Source organism: Leptonychotes weddellii, chromosome X (assembly GCF_054177405.1).
Source record: "Leptonychotes weddellii isolate Sample4059 chromosome X, ASM5417740v2, whole genome shotgun sequence".
Classification (NCBI taxonomy): Eukaryota; Metazoa; Chordata; class Mammalia; order Carnivora; family Phocidae; genus Leptonychotes; species Leptonychotes weddellii.
Genome location: NC_138385.1, coordinates 84,943,462 through 84,958,366, shown reverse-complemented (window position 1 = coordinate 84,958,366; position 14,905 = coordinate 84,943,462). Strand labels below are relative to the sequence as shown.

The following is a 14,905-nucleotide window of genomic DNA, read 5'->3' as shown; positions in this document are numbered from 1 at the left end:
TGTTGCACACATGAATGAAAAATTGCATGAAGGATTTTCACGTATGTGAGAAAGAGAGCCCTGAATTCATCTTCCATTCATTTGTGGTGGTTGGGGAGGGTATATTCTTGGTGATCATCCTTTTTTATTCAGTCCACTGTTTTTGGCCGACTGCCCCAGTCCCAGATTTTCTCACAAACAGCCATCTGGCATTCTCTCTGTCCCCCACATATATCTCCTTCAGGACCTCCTGCAAGAGGGCTGGAGAATTTCACAGCTTGGGGGCATGGGAGTATACATGAAGTTGCAGCCACTTCAGGGTAGATTTCTCACCTATAACCTGTGTATCTGTCGTCGTTAGATGTTTAGGGGAAAGAGCTGCTAGTGCACTGGGGATCAGTAGATCTGGGGGGAGAAGTCCCAGAACACCTGTGGTTTGCTATATTTTTAACTAGTCTGCGCTTGAAGAATGCAGACTCAAAAAGCCAGATCTCTGTATTTCACATGCTCATATTGAAGCGTTAGTGCATATAAATAAATTCATATGGAAGGTGCTTTTAAAAATTCAAAGAGCTGTTATTATTTATTACAGCACAAATGGTTATAGGATCTCAGATTTATTAATTAGTGCTTTGGTCAACTTAAGCTGCATATATAAATATTGCTTCACATCGTAACAGTTACAAAAGAAGGGAAGTTTCACAAGGCATTCAAAATGTGTATACAGGAACACCAATTGTCTTAAGACATCAGGAAGTATTGTGTTACAGTTTTCACCCCAGTGAAACACTATATCTTCTGTGTATATGCTTTAGGTTTGATTTTGGCTTCCGGTTTTATTCAGACTATGAGATAATTTTTATAAAGGCATGTTTCACCATTGTCTGGGCTTTATCACTGACTTATATAGCTGAAAGAAAGATGCACTGAGATAGAGCCATCACAATTGTTCACAGAATTGTGGCCAGTGGAATTACTGGTCGCAAGGCCAAGATTTTGTGGACTGTTTCTATGGCTTTATGCCAGTACATGTCTTATTAGCTGTAATGGAAGCCATGTGCTTTTTTACTTTCTTTATATTCTGTCCATTATCTACTCATTGCTCTTAAATTATCCAGAACTGTCATTCTTTTGTTATTCTGTTAAGAACACAAATGGCATAAAATAAATATCAAAATGTTATTTAATTATTAATATAAGAACAATCTATCTTAATGTACTGAAAAAATCATAATTTCAAATCAGAAAAACCAAGTCAGGTGTTAATTTGTGTTCAGGATGCAATGCCAAGGTAACTTAATAGTCTTCGTAAATGATTTATACCAGTACTGATATACTGATACATGTATAAGGTTCAATGAAATTCCTGCTGTAGAGTATTGACTGTGATATTTCAGTTTTGTATCTAGCAATTTTATAAATTCTAAATGTCTATGAAGACACAGTGTAAACAACTAATATCATTTCTGTTCTTAAGTATTTTCATCAGGATTTCCATGTGAACAGAAAATGGTGAATAGTCAGTGTTTATTCCTTCTGGAAGTGTCCATCATTTCTTTGTGTAGTAAATATTTTGGGAAAATAAATTTACATTTGTGAAATAAATTTTCTTAAAATGTGTCATGAATGAGTTGCTTAACTTTATTCTAATATAGTTTATGGTAGAAAACATTTGTAGGTACTTCGGTTAAACAGTTATGACAAAAAACAATGGTTGTCAGGTAAAAACACATCTAGTTTCCAATATTTTCATGACACTCAGTGATTGGGTAAATTTTTGTAACAAGCAGATTTCTTTTCTGATATTATTGTTCCTTATATTATGAATTATAATGTGTTGAACCTACACCAGAGCAACTAAACAAAGGTAGAAATCTTTAAAGAGTTGTTTTCTCCAAAAAGTCAGATGGACTGGTAGTCACCAAGTCAGCACTCCTACTCTCCAAATGCTCGGCTGTTTCATTCCTGAGTGGACATAGCCTTAATCTGCTTTGGGCATTATATTGAAACTTCATTAGTCTTTGTTTCAGTCTGTACCATTTCTGAGCCAAATCCTCCAGCTTCCCTTTGAGATCATATCTGGAATAAGCTTACCTTGTATTAGATTTCAGAAGTTTCTTAAAGCTAAATCAGGAATAATATCATTGGTAAGTAAAGTTTCATAGATCTGGATAGGAGATACCGACATCAAATGTGAATTAATCTAAAATCCTTTGACATACTAAATAGTTCTCTATGTCAGTGAAACAGGCAAGTATTCACTGTTTCTTTTCAGCCTGTTATCTCAAGCTTAAGTTTCCCTCTTTTTCCCCTGTTGCTCACTTTTGACCCACGTGTAAGAGTGAAACTAATGATGCATGCCATGAAGTTGCTAGAGGAGAAACAAGATAGGTGGACTCTGAGGCCAGCCACTCTGCCAGTGAACATCCATTGAGGTCTTCCCATATGCAGTGCCCACCAACTACAAAGGTATATGAGACCAGGACAGACCTTTGAATATTTCTTTTTTTTTCCATTCAAACAGTTCCTTTTATTTATTCTTCTTAACCCTTGTATTAGTTTGCTAGGACTGCCATAACAAAGTATCACAAACTGCATGGCTTAAACAACAGAAACCCATTTTCTTGCAGTTCTAGAGGCTAGAAGTCCAAAATCAAGATTATCAGTAGGGTTGGTTCCTTCTTAGTGCTGTGAGAGAGAATCTGTTCCATGCCATTCCCCTTGCTTCTGGTGGTCTGATGGCAGTCTTCAGCATTCCTTGGCTTGTTAGAGCTATGAGTTTCACATTTCATCCCTATTTGGTGAGCCACACAGGAAAGTGCAGATTTGCCATTCTGAATACAGATTTGCCGTTCTGAATACAGATCTGCACTTTCCTGTGTGGCTCACCAAATAGGGATGATATGCCTATGTAGGATGGTTTTATTTTGGACTCTTTTCATATCACCTCTTAGGAGACCTTTGGAATAGGGAATTTGTCTTCCATGATTTTAAACACTGAATACCAGTGCAATGTGAAACTCATAGCTCTGACTTCTCATACAATTTGGTATACAAATTATAATTTGGAAAAAGAGATGGCTAAACTAATGTGTGTGAACACATATATTCTCATATACAAATGATTTGATAATGGAGTCTTACTCATAGAAGTCAGAAATACATAGTTGGTTTGCTGTTATATCAGCCTACATTTGGCTATGATCCTGTTCAAAATATAACTTTTCTTTTTGAATTTGTTAGGGGAGTCATTTATTATTTTTTTTAAAAAGATTTTATTTATTTATTTGAGAGAGAGAGAATGAGAGAGAACACATGAGAGGGGGGAGGGTCAGAGGGAGAAGCAGACTCCCTGCCGAGCAGGGAGCCCGATGCGGGACTCGATCCCGGGACTCCAGGATCATGACCTGAGCCGAAGGCAGTCGCTTAACCAACTGAGCCACCCAGGCGCCCCATAGGGGAGTCATTTAAAGAGATGGAAACATATGTCAAGATAAAAACCAGATAATTTCTGCTGTGTGTGTGCATGTGTTTATGTCTGAGAGCATGCACGAAATTCTCATACTTTTTAACTAGCTTCCCAGAAAATGTTTAAGTTTTAAACACTAAAACATGAATATCAGGAATTTCAAAAGTTGATAACTCTATGCATATCAGATAAAATTTGAACAAAATATTATAAAAATGTAACAGACTCTCATTAAGATAGTTTAAAATTGCATCAGAGAATGATACATAGTGAGAGGGGCTTATTGTTCTTTTGACCTTTTATTTTATTCAAATTCAACCTTTGATTTCATGATAAATAAAATATGAAAATCTCATGATATCAGATGTGTATTTCATCCTAGAGCTTTCTGAATGTTATATATGGAGATTTTAAAAACCTTGAAATTTGATAAAAATAATTAAATGCAGGTGTTTTGACCAAAGCTAATTATTTTTGCAAGGACTAGGATGATATTTAACTAAAGTTTTTGTTTTCAAGAATGATATAGAGACATAAATCTATGTGGATGGCATGGAATTTAATAACAACATTGTTAATAAGAATACTGAAACAGAATTTTATGTTCAAGGATAATACCTTTTTAATAAATGAAACTGGAATATACAAACTCACATATGATGGATGCACACCATATGACTCATTAGTAGTGTTTACCTTTTTTTAAGATTTATTTATTGAGGGTCTCTTCTGTGGGAGATACTATAGTAGCACTAGTAATTATATAAGTAATAAAAAAGACAATTACTGACATCATGGGCTTACATTTGAATTTGGTGCTATAAAACTTGGTGCTTTTTCAGTCAAACATAGGTTGAATACTGGCTTTAATGCTTACTGGCTGGATGATTTTGAATTTGAATACCTTATGAGAAAACTAACTCTTAAGTAGGATTTAAACCTTGGTGGTTGGTGAGGGAGCTGGGAAATGAAATCAAGCTTATCTGACCCTTAAATTAGTAATTTTTCCATTATTCTAAATTAGATTAATAAATAGGAATGAATTGAAAACTGTAAAGTATAGAATTAACAGTTTTATAATTCTTCAGTTTGATTTAATATTCCTTGGTTAATTTATACAGTCAATAGGTATTTGTTGAAGGCCTCCTATTGGGCGTGCATAGTTTGAAATCTTGAGGATATTGTCAGGAACAAGAAAAAAGTGTCCCACTTCATGTGGTGCACAAATTCTAGTATGGAAATATAGACAATAAACAAAATACATACATGGGAAAATATCAGGTGGTGATAAAATGCTGTGGTGAAAACAAATCAAGGAAATTACTTTAGACTAGGTGGCCAGGAAGTCTTTCCCCTATGTTGCAGACCAACAGCCTCTGCATTCAGTTAGTTACTAGTATCCTATTATTGTTAATGTCCTTGATTTGAAAATTATACTGTGACTAAGTAAGACCTTAAGTTTTGGGGAAATTGGGTAAAGATTATACAGCAGGATCTCTTTGTCCTGTATTGCAGTATGAAAATATTTGCCACTGAAAGTCTAAAAACGTAACTAGAGCAACTATAAAAGCAAAGTGAAAGGTTTCAAGCAGTGGAAGCCGTGGACTGCTGCGAGCTAGTCTGTACTGTAAGAAAAATAGTCATGCTGTGGTGTGGAGAATGGGTTGGAAGACAGAACTAATGTGAGTGCAGGGACCAGTGCAGAGACTGCTGCCATTGTCCAGAAGAGAAATGGTAGTGGCTTGGTCTGGCATGATGATAGTGGTGGTACGAGTTGTGGGCAGATGCATAATAGAGTTTGAAGTTCTAACTAACAAGGCTTGCTGACGGATTGTTTGAGAGGGAATGACAGATCAAGTATGACTTAAGTTTCAGGACCAAGCTATTGGATTGATGCCAGTGATATTTATTAAGAACGCAAAGGTTGAAGTAGGTTGACAAATAATGACACTTGATTAATTTTATGAGCAAATTATTAAAATAAATACAAACAGACAATTCATAATATGTTTATGAGTATTTGTAATTAGTAGCTTCAGTGACAAATTTAGCCTGATGAATGCAATATTGGTTATAAATAAATTAACTCACTTGGGTATTCTCTTATTTACTCTCAAATTTTTAATTGAATGCATTTTTGAAAACATGACATTGTGAAATATATTAAAGACAATAACAATACCAACAGATATTCTTAATTTGCTGTTATGAATTTTCATATCTGTATGTAATTTGTCGTTTTATTCAACAAATATTTGTGGAGTGACAGCTTTGTACCAGGCACTGTTTTAACCACTGGGGATATACCACTGAACAAATAAGACCAAATATTTCTGCACTAGTGGAGTTTACATTCTAGTATATTTTAGTAGAGATGAACCAGACAATTTAAGAGAGATTATTCAAATGTATGGTATGTGAGTAAAATAGTTTATTTTTAAAAATTTTTTTAACTTAATCTAGCTACAGATACTTTACATACAAATATTTAGATTAATAGCATTTTGTTACATCAAATGAAGAGTACAGCAGTCTGAATAAATCCTGTCACAAAAGCAATAACACCCACTGTAACTAACTTGGGGAATCAGGTTATTGCACCTAAATAAGTCACAGTCTTTAGTTTGTGATGGCTATCTTAAATCCAAATGGGTGGTTTGTTTGTTTTGTTTTTGTAAATACATACACACAGCAACGGGTCATGGTCCCTGGACTCATCCCTTGGGAAGCATCGGTGTACGCAAAATGGATCACTTAAGTCTTTAACAGAATATGCCAATCTACTCCAGGAGTCTTCTTTTTAAAAAAGTTAAAGACAAAAATAAATATGAGTCCACAAATCAGCCACATCCTATTTTCTGCACATTCCAGTTTTGACCTTTTTTTAAATAGAAATATGCCAAAAAAAACCTGGATCACTTTATTTTTATTTTTTTAAAATGGCGGGTAGTGTTACTTTATCATAAATATTGTAATTTTCATCACATAAAAATAGATGCTAAATATTTTTTATTATGTTCAGTTAGCCACCATATAATACATCATTAGTTTTTGATGTAGTGTTCCATGATTCATTGTTTGCATATAAAACCCAGTGCTCCATGCAGTACGTGCCCTCCTTAGTACCCATCACCCGGCTAATCAATCCCCCCACCCCCCTTCCTTCTGTAACTCTCAGTTTGTTTCCTGGAATCCAGGGTCTCTCATGGTTTGTCTCCCTCTCTGATTTCTTCCCATTCAGTTTTCCCTCCCTTCCCCTATGGTCCTCCATGCTATTATGTTCCACATATGAGTGAAACCATATGATAATTGTTTTTCTCTGCTTGACTTATTTCACTTAGCATAATGTTTTGACTTTTATATAACATTGTCTATACAGTCCTCCAGTACTACTACAACCCAGAAAGCTGTATTTTTTTTATTTTTACTTAAATAAAATAGTTTAGATAAGCAAAATGACTGTTAAGTCAGATGATAGAGGGACAAAAATGAAACAGAGAAGGAAGATTGGTGATTTGAGGGAAGGAAGAGGTTAGGGTCTGGAATGGATTTGGTTTTAAAATAAGGTCATTAGGAAAGACTTTGTTGATTAGGAGTTGATGGAGGGAGCTTTGATGATAATTGTTGAAAGAGCATTCCATACGGAACTAAGAGTAAATACAAAACCCCTTTGGTGGTGGGCAGGGTGTGAACAATTGGCAGAGTGGTAAGAGATTAAAGACACAGGGGAACAAGGGAACAAGCAGATAGAGGGGCTTTGTATGCATCACTTTGAGAACCTTGCCTTTTATTTTGGGTGAGATGAAGGACTTTGAGCAGAAGCCAATATGATTTTCCAGACTTAAAAGTGACACCCTGCGGGGAGGGGGGTGCAGTATGGGGAGGCATGGGCTGAAGTAGCGAGACCAGTTAGTTACAAGGCTATTCTGATAACTCAAATGGGAGAAAATATTACCTACATTAGGCCACGATTAGTTGAGGGTAGTGAGAAATGGTTGGATTCTGGACATATTTAGAAGACAGAGCTAGTAAGATGTACTGATGGATTGAACATATAGTGTGAAAGAAAAGAGAGGTTTCAAAGCTTACCTTATGGTTGACCTGAATGACTAGAAGAAGGATGGCACTGCCATTTTTATGGGTATGGAGAAGATGAGAGAAAGAGTAGGTTTGCATTGTGGACAGGTTCAGGGGGTCACTTTGGACCTGATAAGTTTGATATGCCCATTGGACTTCAAAGTGGAGATGCCAGTGGGCAGTAGACAATAAGAAATCAGAGATAAAGGGAGAGGACCAGATCTCTGAGTAGCGAATACTGCTGCACTGAAATAGCAGTTGTATTTCATGTAGTTTTGTTTTTGTTGTTGTTGCCAAGAACTTACTATACAAGAATAAGGTCTTGTTAGGTTTAAACACATTGAAGACTGATTTTCTCGATTCTTGTGAGAATTTGGTTCAGAATAATTTTATTTCAAAAAATCTGGAAGATCAAATGCAGCTTAATTACATTAACATTATTAAGAGAATGCAGACTTAAGCATGTGGTAAATTTAAAATGTTGCTCTCTTATAGGGGGATGATCATGGTGGGGGGCTTTTTTTTTCTTTCTTAAAGCAAATTCTATGTCTTTAGAAGCTCTTATTTTTATAGAATGTGGAAGACCAAACATAAGATTAATTCTAGTTTATGTTATTATGCGGCAAAGAAAAAGAAATGCGTGAAGCTGTGCCATGGTAGCTTGGGTTATCTTTGAAGCCCCTGATTGGGAATTGTCTACTAAACACTATAAATGGCGTGTAAGAACTAAATTCGGCTTGTGAATGCGACCTGACATAGTTACACAGGCATTCTGTGCCCTCTGTTCTCCTGTCGAATGCATGGAGGCAATAACATCAGCTATTATATTTTTTATTAATTGGTTTGAAAATAAAAAAAATAATGCTATATATATATCTGTAAATGTGAATTTATTCAACTCTTCAATGAGAATATACTTTATAAAAAGGAAACCTGTTTTTTTTTCTTATGTCTACCTACCTATCTTTACCAGGAAAGATTATTGTTAGTAATTTTTTGCAAATAAAGAGGCTTAGACATCTAAGTAAGAGTTGGGGAAAGGGAAAATATTGCTAACCTGACTTTTGAACGGGAATAATTTTTTAAAGCATTTATATATTAACTTAGAAAGAAAACGTAGAGTTTTTACATCATTTCCGGAGCACCTCCCTCGGCAGAAGCTTGCATCAGGGGGGATTCACTTAGTGTGGGCGGCCAGAGAACACTGTGATTCAGCTGTTTGTTCCTGCCACCCTCCTGGCCCGATACCATGGGAGTGACTTGTGTGTCCCAGATGCCTGTGGCTGAGGGCAAGAGTGTCCAGCAGACAGTGGAGCTCCTCACCCGGAAGTTGGAGATGCTTGGGGCAGAGAAGCAAGGAACATTTTGCGTGGATTGTGACACCTACCACACAGCTGCCTCCGCTCTTGGCAGCCAAGGTCAGGCTGGGAAGCTGATGTATGTGATCCACAACTCAGAGTACCCTCTGAGCTGCTTTGCCCTCTTTGAGAATGGCCCTTGGCTTATTGCCGACACCAACTTCGATGTGCTCATGGTGAAGCTGAAGGGCTTTTTCCAGAGTGCCAAGGCCAGCAAGATTGAGACCCAGGGTACCTGTTACCAGTACTGTGACTTCCTAGTGAAGGTGGGCACAGTCACCACGGGGCCCAGTGCCCGAGGCATCTCCGTAGAGGTGGAGTATGGCCGCTGTGTGGTAGCTAGCGACTGCTGGAGCCTGTTGCTCAAGTTCCTACAGAGTTTTCTAGGCAACCACACACCAGGGGCTCCTGCAGTGTTTGGGAACAGACACGATGCTGTCTATGGCCCAGCAGATACCATGGTCCAGTACATGGAACTCTTCAATAAGATCCGCAAGCAGCAGCAGGTGCCAGTGGCTGGGATTCGTTAGTGACTGGCAACTGCCCAGCTGAGCTCAGTCACCAGGGGGACTGTGCAGGAGGAGCAAGGGCTGCACCCTGAGGCAGACATGGAGGCTTCTCTCCCTCTTCCCAGCTGTGACTTTTGTTCTAGGGATCTGGACTCCTCTCCCCTGACCCTCACACACAGTCCCCCAGCAGCTGCTTCACCCTATGCCTTACTGGACTGGACTTGGCCTGTTCTCAAGAATGGTTAATTATGAAGAGTGGAGAAGTGTGGAGCTTTCCTGCTTTAGGGGAAAAGGTAGGACAGGCCTGCCTAGCGTTGGTGGGAAAGCAGTCTGTCTATCTCCAACTACTGAGGATTTGGCTTAGGTCTGCTGTGGATGGACTGGGCTGGGCGGGGCTGAGCTGTAATAAAGGCCTCTTCCTCTACTCCAGGGATGCAGGTGGGCTTCTCCTGGAGAAGGAGTAGGAGGCATAACTTGGGAAAAAAAAAAAAAAAAAGAAAGAAAGAAAAGGTAGAGGAAAGGAAGGGAAATTAGGTGAAATGACCTCCATAGAGATTGCTTGGCGTTGATCAAGGGATGAAGTTTCTTCTCTGAGATTTTCACTTAGGGTCGTTGATCTGATATTCATATCATTGCTGTCAAGGTATTGTAAGTTCCTAATCATTAGCATAGGGATTCAGAAAGAGAAGGCAAACTCATAAATAACTGGGTCGCCCTACCCCATCTTCACACTTTTTGATGAGTGTTGGATCTGAGGCTCTCCTTCTAGAACATCTCAATGTGAACCAAACGATACTACTACTATCACTTTTCTTTAAGGTACGTGCTATTTCCTGTTCTCCTACCTTGATCGTTTTTTCTCAGGTCGGTAGTATGGAAAGTGTATAGTGGCAAAAAGAAAGACTATCAACTAGAGGAGAGATGTAGAACGCTAACTTTGAGGAATATCAGTATAGCAGATGCATTCTCCCAAAGCCTCCTTTCTGTTGACATAAACTCCCACACACCACTTATCAACTTCTGCCAACCAGAAAAAGGCTCATTCTCATTTTAAAATAACATCTTTATTGGGATATAATTCACATATTGTATAATTCGCCCATTTAAAATATAAAATTGAGTAGTTTTTATATATTCACGGAGTTGTGCAACCCTCCCCACAATCAATTTTGGAGCATTTTAACCATCCCCTACAGAAACTCCATAGCCATTAACAGTCACTTCTATTTCTCCTCAAACAGCCTCCCTCTCTCAGCCTTAAGCAACTACCAATCTACTTTGTGTGTCTGTGCATATGCCTATTCTAGACATTAGTATAAATGGAATCCTGTAATATGTTGTCCTTTGTGGCTGGCTTCTCTTACTTAATATAATGCTTTTAAAATTAACCCATGTGGAAACATGTGTCAGTACTTCGCATATTTTTATTGCCAAATAATAGTCCATTGTATGGCTATATACCACATTTCATTTATCCATTTATCAATTGATGTTTGTTCAGGTTGTTTGCACTGTGGGTTATCACGAATAATGCTGCTATGGACATTTTTGGACAAGTTTTTGTGTGGACATACGTTTTTGATTCTCTTGTGTCTATTTTACAAGTAGAATTGCTGGGTCATATGGTAACTCAGTACTTAACCTTTTGAGGAACTGCCAGACTTTTCCCAAAGTGGCTGCACCATTTTGTATTCCAAACAGCAATGTGTTACCGTTCTGATTTCTCTATATCCTCACCAGCAGTTGTTATTATTTATCTTTTATTGTGTGGTAAAATACACAAAGCATAAAATTTACCATCTTAAGCATTTTAAAGTGTACAACACAGTGGCGTAATTGACAGTGTTGTGCAGCCATTACTTTTATTTAGTTCCAGAATTTTTCATTATTTGATTATAGCTGATCATAGGGGGGATAAAGTGGTGTCTCATTGTGCTTTTGACTTTCATTTCCTTGATAAAGATTTTTAACATCTTTTCATGTAATTGTTGGCCATTCATATATCTTCTTGAAGAAATGTGTATTAAAATCTTTTTTTTTTATTTTTTTTAAAGATTTTATTTATTTTTTAGAGAGCGAGCGAGAGAAACAGCATGAGAGGGGAGAGGGTCAGAGGGAGAAGCAGGCTCCCCGCCGAGCCGGGAGCCTAAAATCTTTTACCCATTTTTAATTTGGGCTGTCTTTTCATTTATTGAGTTATTAATAGTGAAAAGGCTCAGTCTTAACTATGAATGTACTACCTGAAAAACTCAAGCACCCCATGCTGTCAGTTTAAATATATTTGCCAATGGTCCTGGGCTTACCCAATCTGCATAGAGAACTCTTTCTGACCTCAGAACATTTAGGTTAGGTACCTATATGTTCAGGAGAGTGTGGAAGAAACTGTACAAAAAGCAAACACTTTCACAGTCTTCTTTCTGAGAACTTCCATCTCTGAAAAACACATATGAAGAAATATGTTAAAAGACAGAAGCATTTGTGGTATAACATTAATTTATAGGATGTGAATTTGTTTTGTTACAAACCATCAGACAGTGCTTTGAAGATCTTTCTTAAATCATGATCTTGAGGAAACCATTAGAGAAAAAGGTATTACTCCACATTCGTTTACAAGCATGTGCTTATTATTAGTAAGATGCCTTTAATAGTTGATACACTGATGACATTTGGCTTAAAGTTTTTCAGATAAATGGAACTTTATGTTTGTACAATTTAAATGGAATGTGTTTCAAGATGAGACTTACGATATCTGCCAGGAATTTTCTCCCTGTTAAGTTTATCATTTATTCTTGTGTCCTTTGAAAAAGAGGAAATCATCTTATTGGCATACTATCATGCTAAATGTATGTAGCATACTAAATAAATCATAAAGAGGGGACTGAGCCAAGCAAGGGAGTGGGATAGTTCATTTTATTTGCAAGTGGGTAGCTACGGATATGTACAGTTATCATTCAACTGAAAAGGAAGTGGTAGCAAAACCAAGATATTGGTTATCCTAACAATTTGCAGTTTCTCAGTCTATTTTTGAAAAAGTTGAATCCCTTCCAAGATCCCAAGCCCCCATCCTCCACCCCCACACCAACCAGATTTATTCCAGGCAATAGTAAATACACCTGGTATGCAAGGGAAAATACTTTTAAAGCCAGTTTTGAAGGAGTCTCCAAGACATTGAAAGGAGCCAGATGGTGTGCAGACCATTCTACAGACTTTATGATTACTTTGGCTAAAGCAGCTGGTCTCTGTAGTGAAAAAGTTTTCATGGCAGAAAAATCCCCTTTTCCCTCAGTGCAGCTGGGTTTGTCTAAGGAAGGCTTTCCCCAGGCAAGTGTTCTTCTACCTACACTGGGCATTTTCAAGTCTGTTGTACTTAGATAAGTTAAACCAGTTCTGTTACACCAAGTTGACAAAAAACACAAATGAGGCAATGTTAATTTTTTTTCCAGCTCAGTATGGCTTAATTGCCTTTTTTTTTTTTTTTAAGTTTTCACCTCTTAGCAGGCCTTTTCTGTTTAGCACCAGAAATCTAACAACTGAGACTATTCAGGGAAAAAAATGGCACTCTTCCAAAAGAGAAAGTGAACTTCAACACAATTCCTAGATTTAAAAGGATTGCAAAGGAGAATTATTTCTGCCAGCTTTGGTCATTTGACAGCTACAATTCTCCTTTTCCAATATGTCATCTTAAATCACCATCAACTTACTAATGAGAATCCTGCTTTTAATTCTTTGATGTTTAGAGAGAGACTAAGGGAGAGAGGTAGAACTTTCGCCCTGTTTATGTGATGTTTAAATATAATTAACTGCTGTACTTTTGCCTTTAAAGTGTTATTTTTATACTCCCATCATATAGATTTTAAATTTACACTCAGTGTTTATGCAGAAATGATCTTGGAGTTAAAATAATAGTCTTTATTGCAGCTAGGGAATATTTATCTGAACAGATACATAAGTGTTTCTGTAAAGAATGGGTCTATTTTACTTTATCAGCAACTAAGGGGAAGGTTACTGGCTCTGATGTATCTTTTCTGTTGTGTGTGAAACATGCAGTGTTGTGTGCTGTGGCGATTTATGGTGTGGAAGACAAAGTAGGTGCTATTCCAACCCTTCTTTCAACAACAGAGTGTAAACCCGAGCCTGAACTTACCTGTCAGAAAGTAAGTTAAAATAACGTTAGGGAAAGCCTAGTATTTTGCACTTTCCCATACCTTTCTATCTACAGCTCAGGAATTTAGCCAGCATGATTAATGACCACTGTTATTTGTGAGCTTTCCAAGTCCCTACGACATAATGAACTTGACTCTTCAGCCACGTAGAAGGAAACAGGCTGTTGGAGTTCTTCAGCACATGTTCATGATTATGAGCTCTCTACAGTTGGAAAGAAGGGAGAGGAAAAATCATCTCCTGACATTACCTAGACATACCTTAAAACATTTCCACGCCTTCCCTTTCTTCTTCTCCTCCCACCTTCCTGTCCCCTAGACATGCACGTACACACACACACACACACACACACACACACACGCACACATACACAGAGTCTATTCTCTCTCTCGCTCTCTCTTTTTGATAATCCAGAATCAAAGCCTAACTACTTAATCCTGCCTCTTACTTTTTCTTCACATAGAACCAGTCAATCAGGTCTGTTGATTGCTTTGTCACCATATCTTACAGATTTTTCCTTTCCTCTGTTACATTCTGCCTGGCACCTCATGTTTATGTTACTCTAATCCCCGAGTTATTTCAGGCTCCAGACCCCTCCCCATCTTAAGGTCATACAACCCCTTTATTTCCTTGTGTGCTTTATTTTAACTCCTCTGGTTTCTTTCCATATCTCTATTCTGACCTCACATCCAGGCTTGTATGTTTTCTGTCCTTTGTTCTCTTTAATATGGATATCTCTTTTTTCTCAAATTCAACATTGATTTCCTTCAAGATGTATTTTATTCTTTTAATTTTTTAAGACGTGTTTTATTTTTTATTTTTTAAATTTTATGTTGGTACACCATACATCATTAGTTTTTTGGTTTTGTTTTTTTTTTTTTTAGTTGCAAATAGCTTCTTAGGAATGTATTTATTTTTTTTTTATTTTGTTATGTGAATCACCATACATTACATCATTAGTTTTTGATGTAGTGTTCCATGATTCATTGTATGCATATAATACCCATTGCTCCATGCAATACGTGCACTCCTTAATACCCGTCACCGGGCTAACCCATCCCCTACCCCCCTCCCCTCTGAAACCCTCAGTTTGTTTCCAGAGTCCATAGCCTCTCATGGTTCGTCTCCCCCTCTGATTCCCCCCCTTCATTTTCCCCTTGCTTCTCCTAATGTCCTCCATGTTATTCCTTATGTTCCACATATAAGTGAAACCATATGATAATTGTCTTTCTCTGCTTGACTTACTTCACTTAGCATAATCCCCTCCAATTCCATCCATGTCAGTGCAAATTGTGGGTATTCATCCTTTCTGATAGTTGAGTAATATTCCATTGTATATATGGACCACATCT

At 37.5% G+C, this 14,905-nt stretch overlaps 2 protein-coding genes across 2 annotated transcripts in view; both read left to right on the top strand.

Annotated features, from left to right (window-relative positions):
* Window positions 1–14,905, top strand: part of LOC145717739 (interleukin-1 receptor accessory protein-like 1) — a 952,714-nt gene that overhangs the window by 345,320 nt on the left and 592,489 nt on the right. The gene's annotated exons all lie outside the window — the stretch shown is intronic.
* On the top strand, window positions 8,604–9,444 carry LOC102749903 (mediator of RNA polymerase II transcription subunit 20). The gene has a single exon (XM_006727728.3). The coding sequence runs from the start codon at window positions 8,775–8,777 to the stop codon at window positions 9,411–9,413; it is 639 nt and encodes a 212-aa protein (XP_006727791.2). The 5' UTR covers window positions 8,604–8,774; the 3' UTR covers window positions 9,414–9,444.

Excerpts from the sequence above, each read along its gene's own strand:
- LOC102749903 (XM_006727728.3), top strand. The coding sequence starts at position 8,775 with ATGGGAGTGACTTGTGTGTCCCAGATGCCTGTGGCTGAGGGCAAGAGT.